The sequence below is a fragment of the Rhineura floridana genome, chromosome 4, assembly GCF_030035675.1.
Source record: "Rhineura floridana isolate rRhiFlo1 chromosome 4, rRhiFlo1.hap2, whole genome shotgun sequence".
NCBI lineage: Eukaryota > Metazoa > Chordata > Lepidosauria > Squamata > Rhineuridae > Rhineura > Rhineura floridana.
The window spans coordinates 190,883,518-190,901,433 of record NC_084483.1 but is presented as its reverse complement, the minus strand read 5'-3'; the positions used below and the strand labels follow the sequence as shown (position 1 = coordinate 190,901,433).

The following is a 17,916-nucleotide window of genomic DNA, read 5'->3' as shown; positions in this document are numbered from 1 at the left end:
CAAGCAAAACTACAGTGTGTGTCACTGCCAGGCTGCTAGGAAGTGTGCATATGTATTTTATATGTTAATTTTTTTTACTAAACAGCAGCTGAAGCAGTATGGTTTCTTTTAAAAACTTATTAGCATGAACTGCTAGTGTAAATGTACCATTGGTATCACCTGAAGAGTGATTTTCTCAGGTGGTCCGACATCACGTGGGATATAGCGCCATCTAGTGCCCGAAGGCAAGAATGGATTGAAGTCAAGACCTGGGGCATCGAGCCCCTCCCACTCCAGTTCATTCGTGACGAGACCGAAGTGAGATAGATATCTGAAAAGACAGAAAAGGCCAACGGGCCTAACAGCAAGGAAACAGTGTCCCAAAGCATAACCCAAAGATCGCAAGCATATTAAACAGGTCCAAATTGGTCTTGACTTGGCGAAAAAGTTTAAATAGTATAACTCTGAAGAGTGATAATTAGTAAGGTAGCAAAAAACCCCAATATCCTCCAAAAAGGGAGGGCCGTGATGTCGGACCACCTGAGAAAATCACCCTTCAGGTGATACCAATGGTACATTTTCCTCAGGTGGTCCGACATCACGTGGGATGTACCAAAGGAGCCCCTAATAGGGAGGGACCGCCTCCTGGCTACCCATTAGAAATAACCTGTTGTAACACGCCTCCCAAAGGAGGCATCAGCAGAAGCGTAACGGTCTATCTTACAATGTCTTATGAAAGAATTTGGGGTAGACCATACAGCCGCTCTGCAAATCTCTGCTAGAGGAGCATTGGTTTCAATGGCAGCCGTAGTGGCAGCTGATCTAGTTGAATGTTCTGTTATGTTATGAGGCACTGGCAGCTGAAGGGACTCATAGGCCAATGCAATACAGGCACGCAACCAACAAGATAACGTAGAGCTGGACACCTTTTTCCCCAGAGTACGCGGCTGAAAGGATACAAATAGGGAATCCGTTGACTGTATGTCCTGGGTGCGAGACAGATAGGTCTTGAGGGTCCTCCAGACATCTAGCGAGTGCCAGGCGTTCTCGAGCGGATGAACAGGATCCGGACAGAACGAAGGCAAAACAGTGTCTTGGTTACAGTGGAACACCGAAATGACCTTGGGACAGAAGGAAGGATCTAGACGTAGTACCACTGAGTCCTTATGGAAAATACAGAGATGGCGGGCCGAGGACAGTGCCCCCAACAGAGATTCTTCTCGCCGAGGTGATTGCCACGAGGAACAGGACTTTGAAGGCCAAAAGACGTAATGGCACAGATCGAAGGGACTCAAAAGGAGGCCGCTGCAGGGCTTGCAGGACCTTCGATAAACTCCACGAAGGAAAATGATGACAAACTGCTGGCGACAGTAGGACGGCCCCCTTCAAAAAACGTTTGACAAATGGGTGTGAACCCATAGGAATAGTAGGGGATGTGACAGAGAGAATAGATGATATGGTGGTGGCGTGGCGATTTAAAGTGTTAGGTTTCAGTCCCATCTTCAGGCCTCTATGTAAAAATTGCAGTAGACGTTGAACATTGGCCAACTAGAGAAGGCAAACCAAGTGCTCTGGTAAACACGAGAGGTCGACTGCTTTCGAGACACGAGAATTGTGTCCACAACTTCGTGAGACAGTGCGGAATGAATCAAATGTCCTCATTCAAATGCCACACTGTCAGATTGAGCCATTCGGGATCCGGATGCCAAATTGGGCCCTGAGAGAGGAGATCTGGTCTGAGTGGCAACCTCCAAGACTCAGTCACTGAAAGGGAGAGCAGATCAGAGAACCACGGCCGACGAGGCCAGTACAGTGCTATCAGGACCAGACGGGCCCTTTCACGTCGCAGCTTCTTGAGGGTCCTGCCCAGTAGCGGTATCGAGGGAAAGGCATATAGGAGGCCTGCTGGCCACTGAGTCAACAGTGCATCTACTGATTCCGCGTTGTTGTCCAGATACCTGGAGAAGTAGCGAGGTAGCTGGTAATAGTGACTGGAGGCAAACAGATCCACCGAGAGGATGCCGAACCGTCGTTGGAGAAGGCTGAACACCATGGGGTGTAGCTTCCATTCTCCCGGGATCACTTGTTGTCTGCTGAGCCAGTCGGCCGCAACGTTTAAAACACCCCTGAGATGTTCTGCTCTCATTGAAAGTAATGTATTTTGGCCCATTGGAAGAGTTGAGACGCTTCCGTCTGGAGGCACCGTGACCTGGATCCCCCTTGTCTGTTCAGATGTGATTTCACACAGGTATTGTCTGTGTGAATCAGTACATGGCCCAGAAGGAACAAGGGTTGAAAATGCCGAAGAGCCAGATGGACCGCTCTCAGTTCCAGCCAGTTGATATTGTGACTTGCTTCCATGCTGGACCACACTCCCTGAACATACTGGGAATTGCAGTGGGCCTCCCATCTGGACAGACTGGCATCTGGTGATTACAGTCCTGTCTGGTTCTCTGCATTCGGTTCCCAGTCTGAGATTTTTGACCGTAGCCCACCAATGGAAGGAGGTCTGCAGAGATGGGTGCAGGTGGACTGTGCGGTGGTTGGATGTGGCAATGTCCTGTTGGAAAGCGAGTAAGGCCCACTGTAAGGGTCGAGTGTGGTGCCGAGCCCATGACACGATGTGGTTGGTTGAGACAAACATCCCCAGAGCCCTTGCCAGAAGCATTAAGTCCACCCTCGAACAACATGCGAGGTGTAGAGCCATCTCTCTGATGGCCGTAATTCGATCTGGTGACAAAAAGACCATGGCCTGCATGGTGTCTAGAATTGCGCCCAAATGTTGTAATCTCTGAGTTGGTAGAAGTTGACTTTTGTCGTGGTTGATAAGCCAACCATGGGTGTGCAGAACCGTGGGAGCAGAGTGAATGTGAAAGAGGACCAGATCTCTTGAACCCGCTTGAATCAACAGATCATCCAAATAAGGGTAAATGTGAACGCCCTGGAGGCGGGGATAAGCCACCTTGGTGAATACTCTCGGGGCCGATGAGAGACCGAAAGGCATTGCTCGATATTGGAAGTGATGGGGGCCGAAGGCAAATCGCAGGAAACGTCTGTGGGTTGGACAGATTGGCACATGAAGGTAAGCTTCTTTGAGGTCTATGGAAGCCAGAAAATCCCCTTTGTGTAGCACCTCTATAATTGACGCCAGGGACTCCATCTTGAACCGTTGGTATTTCACAAAACGGTTGACAAATTTGAGATCTAACACCACCCCCCATGACAGATCTCACTTGGGAACTGCAAATAGGAGAGAGTAAACCCCTTGTGCTTTCTCCTCCGGTGGTACAAGCTCTATTGCAGCTATGTCGAGAAGATGAGTTATGACTTCCTGCATGATCCGGCACCTGTCTTGAACTCTGGGTAGAGTGGAGGGAATGAACCTGTCTAGAGGGGTCATCCAAAATTCCAGTTCGTAACTATGAAGGAAGAGATCTCTAACCCAAGCGACCCGTGTCAGACGTAACCAGTGACTTGCAAACATTAGCAATCTGCCCCCCACAGGGAAAGCGTCAGTATTGTCTGCGCTGACGAGCTCCCCTGCCATAAGTTGAAGTTGAGGCCCCTTGACTTCCCCTGTTCTGTGCTCTGGCCTGGAAACGTTGCCTGTTCCAGGTTCCCCTGGAGGAGCAGAAATCAGAAGATCGAAAGTCGCAGCCTCGTCCCGCAGGCTGCGCTCCTCGAAAGGGCTGAAAGGAGCGATACGGGGTGAGACGTGTGAGCGACCTACGATCTTCTCTCTTGGAAGTGGCCAATACTGGTCTTCGGCTGTCTTTAGGGTCTACCAAGACTGCCTTGAAGGTTTCATCTCCGAAGAGTAAAGACCCAGAAAAGGGTGCTCTTGACAAGTTGCCCTTGGCCGTAGAATCAGCGTCCCAGTGCCTGAGCCAAAGGGTACACCGAGCTACCACCTGTGAAGCTAGGGCACGCGCTCCCAGCTGGGTGGCATCCAAAGTGGCGTCAGCTACGAAGGCCGCAGTCTTGTGTAATTTTATCAGGCCCTTGCGGAGCTTGACAGGGTCTGGTTCGGGATCATCCAAGAGTTCGTCTAGCCACATCATAGCCGCATGGAAGCTGAAGCAGATGCCTGAATAGTGAAGGTGGTAGCCTCGTGGTTTTTACGCAAAGCTTAGTCCATGCGGCATTTGAAGTGGTCTTTTAGTTGTGATTCCCCTTGTTTTGGAAGGTGCGATCACGAAACCAGATTAGAGACTGGCTCATCGATGCCTAGAACAAGCAAACGATTCATAAAGTCCGGGTCCAGTGCATTGAGCCTTTTAGCCATAACGGAAAAGCAGCTTGCCTGCAGAGGGTGATCCAACACTTCCTTGGCCAGTTTGCCAATGGGGTCTGGCACAGGAAGGTAATGATCCGTTGATTTTGGAGACTTGAGGACTTTAGCTCCTTTCATGGGGGAGTTGTAGATTCAGGCTGTGTAGTCTGAATACCTAATGTGCCCAGAGCTCTACGAGACAGGGGAAGAAAGTTAGCTGCATCAAATAGGCGATATGAGGTGTCCTCCTCGAAGTCTGCCTCGTCACTCCACTCATCTCCCTCGGCCTGAAGAGAATATGCCGGGTCCTCCAAACCAGGAATGTCATCTCCAATCCTGCCTCTAGCAACATCAGATGGGTTGGACGAGGGGAGAGGTACCACATAGGAACAGACACATGGGGCTGGGGCACAGGAAGGGCGCAGTTCGCTGTGCTGGGTCAGTGGAGCTGTTTGGGCTCTCGACTGCTCTGATAAGAGGCTCAGCATATCTTTCAACTGCAAAAGGAATTCAGGAGACAACTGCAGTCCTAGTACAGAGGCCGGTAGTTGTCCTGGTAGCAGCTCAGCAGGCGGTTGCCCTCGTGGAGGAACAGCAACAGGGGTCTCACTGGTTTGGTGTGGCAAACTGGATTGAGAAGGGCAGACCACGGGCTGGTCAGGAAAACCCTCAAAGTCATCCTCAGATGACCCAGCTGGAGAGTGAAAGAGTGCTGTCAATTGTTCTTGGTTAGCAGCCTCAGAATGTGGTACAGAAATGTAACGTGCGCTTGGTGGCACTGTGGCTAGACAGGTGTTTAGTTTTAGCCATGGCCTTGGAGTGCAGCTTGGGCAGTTTTTGATTGGCAGACTTACGATGCGAGGTCTTGCAGGGTCCCAGAGATGCGGTATATATATATTGTAACCAACACACGCACAGAGGTGGTGGGTGCAGTGTGACAAGGGACTATCACCAACACATGCACAGAGGCGAGGGGTGCGGTGTGGCGAGGTATGTACAGTTCCAATAAGCAGCCGCTGCGCAGATAAGTCCCAATCTACAGTTCCAATGTGCTGCTGCTGCGCAGATAAGTCCCAGTGTAAATGCGTCGTGTGGGTAAAAGCTTAGAACACGCCCACAGGTGTGTGGGGGTGAACAGCACCAAATGCCACTAAGTGTAGAGACACTGTTGTAGAAATTAGCCTTGCAGGCTTTTTCTTTGAGACTTGTGCGAGGATTTAAAAGCTTGGAGAGTCTGACTAAGTAACTATACAGCCAAGCAAGGAGAACAAAAAAGGCAGGAAAAACGGGGCAAATTACAATGGCACCGGCAAAAAGGGTGGGAAATTGAAATCAAAATGGCAGCCGGGAAGAAGAAGGAGCAATGGGGAACAGGCAGAGGGTTCCACGCACTCCAAAAAGGCCTAAAATGGCTGCGGAAGGTGCCAGGTAACAGTGGGGGGGAGGCACCAATGCCTGTAAGTGCCGCCCAAGCCTGGAAATCAAGGCGCTGGCGGTAAAAACAATCTAAGAAAGCCGCAGAAGCGAGCTCCAACCGCCACTTGGAAAGGAGGCAGCAGCCTTCGCCGCAGCCAAATAGCAGCCGCTGCTGAAAAGCAGTAGGCAAAGGAGCCGCAGGTGCGGCTCCTGGCAAGACAAAGACAATAAAAAACGGCCGCCGCCTGGGAAGGAGGCGGCAGCAAGGGAAAGGAAGAAGAGAGAGCCGCAGCTGCAGCTCTGAGCAAAGGCTTGTCTCACAGACGGAAGCCCACACAATAAAAAATGGCCGCCGCCTGGGAGAGAGATGGTGGCAAGGCAATGAAGGGGCTGAAGAGAGAGACGCAGCTAAGGCTCTCAGCTAAGGCTCGTCTCGCAGAGACGGGAGCCCAAAGGGGAATTGGCAGCCGCTGGATTCCCCAACTAAGGGACTGAAAGAGGGAAGCAAAAATGAGTCAAAAATAAAATCCCCCCCCAAAACGACCCAGACAATACAAAAAATGGGTGAGGGAGGGAGAACGAGAGGAAAAGTCACAGTCCCACACACTCAATTACAAACTTAGCAACGCTATAGAAGATCCAAACGCCTCGAACGAAGGAAGGCAAGAATGAACTGGAGTGGGAGGGGCTTGATGCCGCAGGTTTTGACTTTGATCCATTCTTGCCTTCGGACGGTAGATGGCGCTATATCCCATGTGATGTCAGACCACTTGAGGAAAATTATTTAACTACATACCTTTTGTATATCATAGAAGGTGTAATAAAATACAACTATTTTGTAAGTTCAAGAGAAATTTTGCTTGATTTCTCCTTAGCAATGGGCAAATTTTGTTTTATCTATTCACAACTGTGCAGCGCATGCTGCGTTAATGGAAGAAACACCAGCAGCCTGGTGCAAGGGTCCTCCTTCCTCACACCTTTAAGTATTCCTTTGAGTCAGGACACTGAACACCTCAAAATTGAGTAACCAAAGGCAGCAAACATCTTATAGTTAAGGTGTATGCAAGTACTCTCCCAGGGCCTGGAGCCAGAGAAGCAAAAAGAGTGGGAGAAGTATCATTCAGGAAGGGGGGAGGGGGAGAAGCCTGTGTTGCCAACTGATGGCATAGAAAACCAAATCCACCCAATTTAATGCCACCTGATCTATCATTCAGTTGTGATGGTCACCTGCCGGGACAGTAGAAATGGCTTACTTGGGGACCTTCAGATATTAGACCAGCTCCCAGCCAGCATGTCCAGTAATCAGGAACGATGGGCGTTGTGGCTCTTTAGATGTTGTTAGACTACAAGTTATAAATTTATTTAGTACATTTATATACCACTTAATCATTCACATTTCTAAGTGGTGTACATAAAAACAAGTCATACATGAAATAATAAAATCATCATAAAACTAAAGTTAATTCATCTACAGGACAGGGTAAAAACGAGAACTAGGAAAGCACATTACTTTTGGGCTATTCAGAGACAATTGGGGAGGGTGTTTGTATTCCAGCAAGGAAGGCTATGTCATTTGAGAACCATAGTGCAGTTCTAGGTAAGAGTCTGGGAATGAAATAGCACAGGGGTTGAGGAAGATCTGGTTAGCAGGCCAGATGCTGACCTCCCCCTGCCGGCCATTTTGATAGGTGGGTGGGGTTGCCCACCTATCCATCACTTGATATCACTGATAGACGACCCAAAGTAATGTATTTCTCTTGTGGACATGGTTCAAACCTCACTTGCAGAGGGAGATTCTCTGAATCACCGACTTCAACTGAAGGAACGTTTGTGCTTGCGGCAAGCTCCAATCTGGGCAGCAATCAGGTGCACTATGGAGTTGCCAGCCAGAAACTCTGTAGTGCAGCCAATCCCAGTGGGCATGCTGTGATTACCAATCAGCTGATTGGTGCAGACAGCAAGCCTTGCATATCAAGGATAAGCAGGAGTGTACTTTAAAGCTCCTTTTTGCTCCTTGCAGCTGCATTTACCTGCTCCACACATCAGGTGTGAGGCACAGGTGGTTGTGGTAAATGGCCTCACATGCCAAATTGGGATCTGTTCCAGGCCTAACTTGTCCCATGGGCTGGAGAATGTCTGAGAGTTAGCTTACTACTCCAGTGTTGGCTGGAGGAGCTAAATAATCACCTTAGTCACTGCTCTGCTATCAGAAAGGGGTTAGTTTGCATTGCTTTTCCATTGCTTTAGATAGAAGAAATTTGATGGAAAGATTGGGACGCTACTTCATAACTGCTAAAGATAGCTGGTAGTTACATCTCTACAGATAACCTGGGCAGGGCGTGGCTAGTATTACCTGATAGGAGACAAATTCTGAAGCCTCCTGTGAACTCTTGGAGATGGGAACTTTGGTGCAAGCCATCTGTGTAAACACAAGCTTGTTTGTTTGTTCCTTTAGCTCTATTGACCAGTCCAAGTGATTCTCTGCTGTGATCTGGCTTTTAGACATTTAGAATTCAAGTACAATGTTGTTATTTTGAACAAATTTGCAGAATTCCTAAAAACATAAATGCATTTTATCAGGTGCCCGCCTCTGACAGAACTGTGCCCATGTGCATTTTTCTTTACTTCTTATTCAGTGATGGAAAGTAGAAATCTGTTTATTTCAAAAAATTAAGTAGTGGCTGGATGACTAGTTGCTATACTTGACAAATAGGACACTTTCAAAGTTGTATAACTTCAAATGATTCTTTTGAGAAAGAACTCTAAGGAGCTGTGTGCATGTTTTAATTGTTGAGTGCCTTTAAATGTATTCCTTTAAATTTTGAAACACATAATGGTAGTATATGCTATTGAATTATCATTATTGTTTAAACACTTAAAAGCAAACAATTGGTAGTTTATTCCCTCCCCCATATTTCAATTGGAAACATTTAAATTTTCTATTAACATATTTCAACATTTATTGCCAACTTTTTCAGAAATAAAAGCCCATGTAACTATGGGTTGTAGCCAGTGCTGTTAGACTTCCCCTTCTCTCTCAATCTGCTCCAGAGCATTGGGGGGGGGGCAACCCTCCAGAGCTGTGGAGGGGTGCAAGGGGTTCTGTTGTGCAACTGAAGCTCTGCTCATGCAGCATTGAATACAACCCTCTATGACATACAGATCCTGGTACTGAGCCAGACTCTAGCTAAGCAAGTGGAATAACTTGAGTTTGGGTAGCCTGTCAAAACTTGTATTTGCAAAATTCCTCTTAATTATGTAAGACTAAAATCCTGAAGAGATTTTTGAAACCTTATTTCAGATCAAACTCAGCTGTTGGATAATTAAAGGTTTCAGGCAATTGCTCTTGTACTACTAGGCGATGGTTCAGTAAACTAATATTCTGAAATGTAAATAACATTTTATTACAGATAACAAAATAATGAACAATCAAGATGCCATAGAAAAAGCTGTCAGTAGAGGCCAGTGTCTGTATAAAATATCAAGTTACACCAGCTATCCCATGCATGATTTCTATAGGTAAGCAAGTATTGCATATACTCTTTTCCACAGCTTAACATTTACATTTGTTGTTTTTTGGGGGGAGATTGGTTTTAACTTGTTAGCATTGTGTTCTAGATGTCACACTTGTAACACCACAGACCGCAATGCCATATGCGTAAACTGTATTAAGAAGTGCCATCAAGGACATGATGTGGAATTTATTAGGCACGATAGGTATGTTGAATAACTCTTGACTAAAAACACAGTCCAACTTTTTTTTCTGCAAGTATTTCACAGTCTTCTCTCTTTCAGGTTTTTCTGTGACTGTGGTGCTGGAACACTGTCCAATCCCTGTACATTAGCTGGAGAACCCACACACGATACAGATACACTATATGACTCTGCTCCTCCTATAGAATCTAATACACTGCAGCACAACTGAATTACTTTGAGAAAGGAAAAGAGTCCTGCCATTCTATTGTAACTGTTAATTTTGTTTTTGAGGAAGTTATACTTGCCCATTTCTGCAGAGAGAGACTTTAAAATGGATGTGTAAAAGTGGTGACACTATGGAGCTCAATCTACCAAAAAGAAAGTGGCAATATGTTGACTCAGGATAACAGAACTGGGCGTTTCAGCATTACTGTGTAAACAAAGACTAAGGGACAGACGTGAAGAAAACAAGCTGCATCTTTGTACAGATACCAACTTCCAAAAGGCTGGTGTTTCTACAAGTAGCATCGAAACACAGTCCCACTTGCAGTAGTACTATTCTGTAGACTAGCAGCAGTCTTTGTTGCTGCCTTTATGGACATGGGTACCAATTGCTTTTTGTAATATGGTAAAAATGTGAGCTAGCACTTCTGCATTTATTTTGATTTTTTTAACATTTATTCAGATTGAGATGATTTTAATGCTTTAATCTCATGTAGTTTTTAATTTCAAGCAAATCTTATTGTACTTGAATGTGTCCTGTTTTGTTAGCACACCTAGACTTGCTGTAACTGTACTCATGTCCCAGTATGTACGTTCTTTCTATGAAAGAGAACACTAATCTTAAATTATATCCAGCAATTTTTCTGGTGTCCTTTGCATTTAAACTATCCCTCTTATTCCTCCCCTACCCCCATGATCTTTACATCATTTTGAGAGACAATGTTTTATGAGGCTTCTTGGGAGATAATGCACTATAAAACAGAGTATGAAGATGCCAGTTTGCAATTGGAGGTTTTACTATGTTTTAAAGTACACTGAAAGAAAGTCTCTACAAAATAATCCTGTGTTTTACTCTGTTCACAGTTTTATTGAACAGTCTGGACATTACTCTTATGAATTGCTGAAAAATTGCAATTTCCTCCTCTAATGAAGATGAGACAAAGTATATAGACAGCCCTATACAGTTTCATAGCTTTTTTCCATTAATGTGTATTGGTGACAGTGGGTAATCAACAGCCTGAAAGTGTATGCATGTACCATAACATCTAGACTTAATATATTGTGGAGTATTCAATAACCATTATGTAGAGGGTAGCTAAGAATTAAAAGGGTTTAATTTCCTAGGAAAGACAATGGAAAATGGTCATTTTTAAAAAATAAAGTTTATTAGATCATTGTTGTCTGCATACTGCCTTTGAAAACTGCTGTAGAAACTATACAGGATCTCTTATGCCTGAACCAAAGTTAGCTTGTCAAGATCATCTCTGGCTACTGGGGATCCTTCAGCTATCTGGCAAAGGTTCCTGGGAAAACAAACATTTGTTCAATCAACATGTATATTAAAAAAGGAGGAAAGTAGTGCTCCCATTCAAAAATAGCATATAATACCATCTTAATATATTTGCTCAGACACTGCTTCCTTTCCTTATATATCCTGCTGCGACTAATACAGTATATTGTACTACTACACCAGCTTCCCAGCAAGCTATTTTGAACCCCCATCTCCTATGGGCCAGTACCTAAGTGGTTTGAGAAAACTCTAAGCACCCCCTCCAGCTAGGAAAGCTATACAAATGAAAAAGGTAACATCTTACCTGAACAATCTTAGTGCGAGGGTAGTTTTTTCAAACTCTCTTGCCTTTTTGTGACCTTTCTGAATAACCTCTTCTGGAATGTTAGCAAGCCTTGCAGCATTAAAGCCATAGCTTTTAGGACAAGCTCCTTTAGTGAATTTGTAGAGAAAAGTGATTGTTTCTTGGCTAGGATCATCACTTTCATTTTCTACCATACATGCCTGAAAAAAACCAAAATACAACAAAGTGGGTCAGAGGCTCCCATCCTTGGTTCAGACACTATCTGCCCCATACTCAGGTCTCTCTCCTTCAAAGTGACATCAATTTAGCTTCTAGTAGCAAAATCTCCAGCCCATTCTCCACTGTTAATGGAAGAGTGGGGCCTTGTTTAATTTAGCAAACCTCTGCCTGTGCTCAAGAGAAGGAGTTGCAGCCCTCAAAGCCTTTGGAGCTACACAAGGGCCACCACCTTGAAGGGGAAAAAAGTGTTACTTACCATGTGTCCTAACTGCACAGAGGGACTGTGGGAATAATCCTCTACTAAAGAATGGTAATGTGTTGAAAACATGGTGCGACATTTGATGCTCTCTGAAAGTTCTTTGACAACTGCATTAGCAATAGCAGTTCCATCAAAAGTAGCTGTACCTCTACCTGGAAAATTGAGAAAATTGACTTAAACTCCAAGGCAACACCAGAGCTACTGAACGACATTTTGACCCTTGCTGTAGCTGGATCTCAATTCCCTTCTTCCCAAAAGCTGCTAAGAAACCACAAACAGTAAGAACATGAATCTGCATTACTGAAAACCAGAACAAGATTAAATTTTATATAGGTTTCCCTTAATAAATCCAGAGGTAGCTAATGAAACAAACAATAAAAACTGCATATGACAGTCACAGGTAAGAGAATCTCAAGTGAATTAGTAGGCCTGGAAGAATAACATCTCTGCCTCTGCTGGAAAAAAAAATGAACATCAGGCAATTCCTCCAATTTCCAACAGAGTGCCACCATACACTCTCCTAGCCGTTCACCTGTTGGGTGATAATCTAATTTAACAGGCAAACTGACTTGACTGAAGACAACCCAGCTAACAGTAGACTGGTCTACCAGAAACTATCGCCCATTATACTAAACAAGATCACTGGATGGCTGCCATATTCATGAACTTAGCCTGATTCAGCAAGACCATTATGCGTGATCTAGGTATATTCAGCTGTCTTGGAAAACCAGGCCCAAGAAAAAGCTGCAATGCAAGTGGCAGCCATCATACTTCCATACTACATTTTTGCGTACTTGGAATCTGACTCCCAATTAAAAACATAATTTGTGTGGGCAAGAACTGTATGCATCCAGTGTCTTGTTTAAACTACGCTCTCAGCTGTTTGGTGTGCACTGCATGCATACTGGTTGAAGGCTCAGTTTAAATAAGGCACTGGTACATATGCCACACAGCTAAGCTCTTGCTTACCCACAAACATTTAAGTCAGGAATTAGTGTAGCACTATAGAGGAAGTACAGGCCACTGTAGCCTGCCCATCAGCAATGGATAACTGACATGACCAACAAAGGAGGGATCAGGAGTCTTTTTGGCAGAAACAGTTTATTTTAAGATTATTTCTACACAATCAGCTTACGTACCTAGTTCATCCATAAGAACAAAGGAATGCTCTGTTGCATGCTGTAATATACTGGAAGTCTCACTCAGCTCAACAAAGAATGTACTCTCCCCTGGTGGGAAAAAACAACATGCTGTTAACTAACATGCAGGTCATTGCAGGTTTCTAAATTACACAAGGAGCCTCCATGTATGTGTACAGCAGGTTCCCCAATACAGAAGTTATGGTAATCATGGCAAAGAAAGGAAAGGTTACATGACCAGGGGATGGGAGTCTGTATAAACATGTGGCCCCCACAGCTCATCACCATCTCTACTATCATCCCACAAGCAACATGGGAAGAGGGCTACAGCTTGTTAAAAAATATATATTGCACCTTTTGTCATGGAACCCAAGGTGCTATGCATGTCATTCCCAGAATTCCTCCAGCCACTGACCAGGTCTGCTTAACTGCAACAAGGTAGTGACTATAACCCGGGACCAGGTCAAGACCATGCAGTGTGCTTTCAACTGCATGGGAACTTGAATCTTGGCTTCCCATATTCAAACTAAGCTTTTTTGCCATTGCACTACTCTGGTTGATATTAACCTGCCAAAAGTTACAGCTTATAGCACAATCCTATGCAAGCAATTCAGTGGGGCTTACTCATGAATAACTCTGTATACAATTGCAGCCTTACAAAGGTAGAATTTGGGTGATGTCCATTGCTCCCATTCCACTAGCCCTGAGTAGATTTTGGAGGGCATGCAGAGGGAGAAGAGGAAACAAATACCACTGCACCAGTGGAACTCTGCTGACACTCCTGTGGACACAAGTATTTCCATTTTTCTAATTTAATTAAACCTGTATTTAGGCAGTGTTCAAATAGTTATGCTTCATGCTTTTCTTGTTACTGTTATAATGTGGATACTTAACCATGTGCAACAATACAAATGCTGAAAATCCTGAAAATGCCATTATCACCAAAAAAGATTTTTCAACTGCTAGATAGCTGAAAGAGTATGCATATTTAAGACTCACTATTCTCTAGCAAACAAGGGGAAAACTGGCATTGCTTAGCCCTTTTTAAGTTCAGGATGAGAACTTTTTAAGTTCAGATCCAGTTGGAGAAAAAGCAGAATGAAATCCAAGCATCCCACCATTATATGTAAATTGTGCTGGCAAGGATGCCCTTTTATTTACTGCATTTAAACACCACCTTTCTACCAAGGCACTCAAAGCAGCTTACAATTTAAAACATTAGACTAAATCAATGCTACAAAATATTCTCAGGCCAGCTTCAGAAGCTGCTGGCACAAGCACCCTGGCCTGGGCTTCTTGCTGCCTCCCCCTCAGAACAAACAGGTCTTAAGTATCCCGAGAGAAGATAGAGGTGGAGCTCTCAGGCCCTTCAAGAGCTGGTTTTAATAAGCTTCTTGGCCTGGGCTTCCTCACTTCTGCCTTCTCTCAGGGTACAGAGGTCTTAAGCAAGCCATGGCTAGGGGTAGTATGTAGAAGCCGGACTGCCCCCTCCTGCCCCCCAGTCAAATTCAAGGCCCTTCCAGAAATATGTCTAGAGCTTGTCACCATAAATCAATTTTCATATACACAGACCAACATTTTGAGGTGGGCATTGCAGCATCCTTCTTTCTATTACTAAAGGTTTCTTGTCACCTGTGCAGCTTTAGCATTTAAATGCACACACACAAAACTCACCTGACATAATTCTATCTGAAGCCCCTAGTCTGGTGAACACTCTATCGACAGGAGTAAGCCTGCAAGATTCAGCAGGTACAAAGCATCCCAACTGAGCCATTATTATCAAAAGGCCGGCCTGCAAAGCAACAAAAGCAACAGGTGTTGGAGAACTCTCTTCGTTTGCTTGTTCTGGAGGTAACCCATACAAGAAAGAAATGATTGAGATCACCACCTCCCCTAGCTGTTTTTTACCAAAATGAAGCAGCCTGTATTTGAACTAGCCAATATGCATTGACATCTTCAGAGATGTCTCTGCTTTGAATAGGAGTAAGAGCCTCAAAAAAAATACATACCCACAAAAGAGTTGGCAGTAGGGCATGCCACACTTCCCCTTAATAACAAATTACCTCATCTTACTTTAGGGGCTCTGTCAAGCTGTAAAAAAAATCAAATGGGTATCAACAGAGTTTTAAATAGACTTAAGCATCACAATGCTGCTGTGGAAGTGGAAATCAAATAGGAAATTCTGAAAACAACTTGAATTTCAGAAATACAGAAAACTAGTTCTCCTGGTTTTAGAGTAGAAAGCAAGGAAGAATTTGAGCTGTTTTGCCATTTCATGTAGAACAATTCCTTACAGCGTACTGGTGCCCTCGTAAATGCTCTTTATGATCCAATCCCCATTCTACAAGAGGAAATAAAAAAAACAGACAAAGAGTGATCCTCTAGCAAGCAGCTTGTTTGCTTGGGCAATCTGGGCTTTAAATACTGCACTGTTTGTACAAGGCATCATGTGGAGCACTGCACATCTAGTGTTTTCATAGAATCCTATAATTCTACATACTATCCCCTTCCCCATCATCCAAATGATAAAGGAAAGTGAACAAAGCACAACTTGTCTAGCAGAATCTGGATGAGCAGGAATGTCACTAACTTTGGGTCTAGCCTCATTTTAAATGCATGATACTTTGCTAAAAGCATTTCCCAACTGGACTATTTCTCCCTTGTACGATGTTGCACCTAATAAATATATTGCCCTGGAGGAATTCAGGTGTCTTATATATAGGGTGATTGGTGCTGTGAAGAGTCCCAAAGTCCATCTAGCCCAACTTCCTACCTGACCCAACCTTCAGCCCTATCTCCGGTCTTCTCACACAATCCAGATCACAACAGCAACTGGACTAACCCACATATCACAAGTAAAAGCAAAGAATATGCACCAATCGGGGGAGGAAAGTCGTTACCGATCCCAACGGGGCAGTCGGTCTGTAAAATTAAGGAAGCAGAGGTGGATTAGGCATAAATCATGCTGCAAAGAGTCTTGTTTTATGATCACCTGTCTCATGAGGGTAGACTTGCCTCCCATGTTTGGACCAGTCACTAGAACACAGTACGCTTTGCTCTCAGGGTCTGCATTTTCACCCTCTACACCTATCAGGATATCATTAGGGATGAAGTCATCTCCAAAGAACGTTTTCGTAATGCATGGGTGGCGGGAACGTCTCAGCTCCAGAAAGGGCTGGATGTTATTCTCCGGAAGCAGAATTACGGGTCGGCACAATGGTCCATCGCATCCCTGACTATATTGTGCAAGGCACAGTAAGACATCTGTGAAATCAACATAAAATCCCAGTAAGTTAACTTTCCAGCTTCCTGTGCTCCTTCTTAACACTGGCCCATTACATATTTTAGTCACTGGTGGCTAAAATATCAGTTACTTCAAAAACTTAAATCACAAAATTTTCATTGTTGTTCTGCCCTCCAAGTAAGATTTTACTATACTATATACTGTTGCATCCAACTACAATTATCCAATAACTGTACAATCATTACCAAAACACAAATAAGATGAAAGTCTGAAATATGTCTAATTCAAATAATTGAGGGATAGCGTTTCCATTAATTAGATTAGACTAAGTCCACCCAAAAAGAGTAGCTCACATCAGCCTTAAAAAGAAAACCTTTTACAGTTTTGAAGATAGCTCTGTGCTGAGCTCTCAGCATCTCTGGAACTCAGGCCAGCTATTTAAGTACCTACATATAGATTTTGGTTGCTAGCAGTCCTGCTTAAGTAGGCTCGTCATGAAGACTAACATGTTGTGTTGTAAGCTTTTGTGGGATAGAGCCCACTTCATCTGATACACCAGGGGTAGTCAATATGGCACCTGCATGCTCACCAATACTTCCTATGGAGCCACAGGAGGTCTCAACAAATATTCCCTCAAAAATGCAAGAGTGACTGTTTGCTCTTCCTGCCTGCCTCTCCTAGGCTGAATGTGCCCCCTCAGACATGCTCACATTTCACTGGATGCCAGAATTGGATACCTACCCTCCCATCTGTCTGAACAGAGAAGTACAAACAGCTTCCCTCTGAGAGTAAATATGGTGGTGGCTAATAACAGTAGCATGTGTGTTTTTTCAAAATGATGGGGAGGCACTCCTGCCCCCACTCTTTTAGAGTCCTGTTCCCTTTTCTGCTCTTTTTAGATGTGGCAGCCATTTTGTGTTATGCCACACCCACAGGGGAGCCTTTTTGAGACTGGCGTTTACAGCACTTTTTCAAAATTCCTAAAGTGTCCCACTGGCCCCAAAAGGTTGGTGACCCCCAAGATACACCAAGAGGTCACATAGGTGGATAGGTATATATACCTCTAATAAAAAGAGAAAAATATTTACCTAAAGGTCAAGCGATACAAGAGAGATAAGAGAGCTATTTCTACATCCCTAAGTTTCCTTCTCTCTGGCAAAGTGGGCTCTGGCCCACAAAAGCTTTTAACGCAATACATATGTTGGTCTTTAACATATGTACACAGGAACTTTGGACTTTTTTTTCTATGACAGATTAATAACACTCCCCCCTGGAATTTGTTGTGATGGTTTTTGGTTTATGTGAATGCAATACAAAAATCAATACCCTCTCTTGGTTTTGTTGCCCGTATTTTAGGGGCGGGTGGAGGATCTCTGCCTATGTCCAAGCCTGCCCACAGAGTTGAAAAACTGTATACACAAAGAGTGCAGCTGTTACACAGCCACACACTAGATGCAATATTATACATCTCTGTGCCCATCACAGCATGGAACTATCAAGCCTGCCTTTGCAGAGTGCCACTCCCTGCACAGCCACTCCCTGAACAATCCCTTTTTGTGAACCAACATTTAGGGTTCCTTCCCCTGCCTTCCATATTTTACAATATGCACAGTGGCATCCCACACACGTCCTACTTCCAATAGCTTTACAAGGGCTTAGATGGCAATATTCCCCATCGCAGAACCCCATCACCTGTCCCCAGCTATCTGTCTATTCTTGAAGCAGTAGCCTTGGGAAGGGAAATCTTTTCACAAAACCTAAACCTCTGAACATGGTCAAGCTCTGAGCACAGCTAGCAGTAAAGGTTTCTCAGCTGCAGAGCTAGAGCCCTTGAGGACTGATGGCAAGCATTACATACAAAACCCAAAAAAGTA

General features: G+C 44.5%; 2 protein-coding genes across 2 annotated transcripts in view; one reads left to right on the top strand and one right to left on the bottom strand.

Moving 5' to 3' along the window:
* Positions 1 to 10,763, top strand: part of FBXO11 (F-box protein 11) — a 113,722-nt gene extending 102,959 nt beyond the window's left edge. Inside the window, exons 21-23 of the mRNA XM_061625646.1 lie at positions 9,079 to 9,187; positions 9,287 to 9,385; positions 9,464 to 10,763. Coding sequence (XP_061481630.1) covers positions 9,079 to 9,187; positions 9,287 to 9,385; positions 9,464 to 9,593 — 338 coding nt within the window. The 3' untranslated portion in view covers positions 9,594 to 10,763. The remainder of the gene's footprint in view (positions 1 to 9,078; positions 9,188 to 9,286; positions 9,386 to 9,463) is intronic.
* MSH6 (mutS homolog 6) overlaps positions 10,731 to 17,916 on the bottom strand; it is a 43,228-nt gene continuing 36,042 nt past the window's right edge. The window contains exons 5-10 of the mRNA XM_061625645.1: positions 15,791 to 16,062; positions 14,473 to 14,590; positions 12,799 to 12,888; positions 11,657 to 11,811; positions 11,182 to 11,381; positions 10,731 to 10,890 (exon numbers count right to left, since the gene is read on the bottom strand). Of these exons, the coding sequence (XP_061481629.1) occupies positions 10,815 to 10,890; positions 11,182 to 11,381; positions 11,657 to 11,811; positions 12,799 to 12,888; positions 14,473 to 14,590; positions 15,791 to 16,062 (911 nt within the window). The 3' untranslated portion in view covers positions 10,731 to 10,814. The remainder of the gene's footprint in view (positions 10,891 to 11,181; positions 11,382 to 11,656; positions 11,812 to 12,798; positions 12,889 to 14,472; positions 14,591 to 15,790; positions 16,063 to 17,916) is intronic.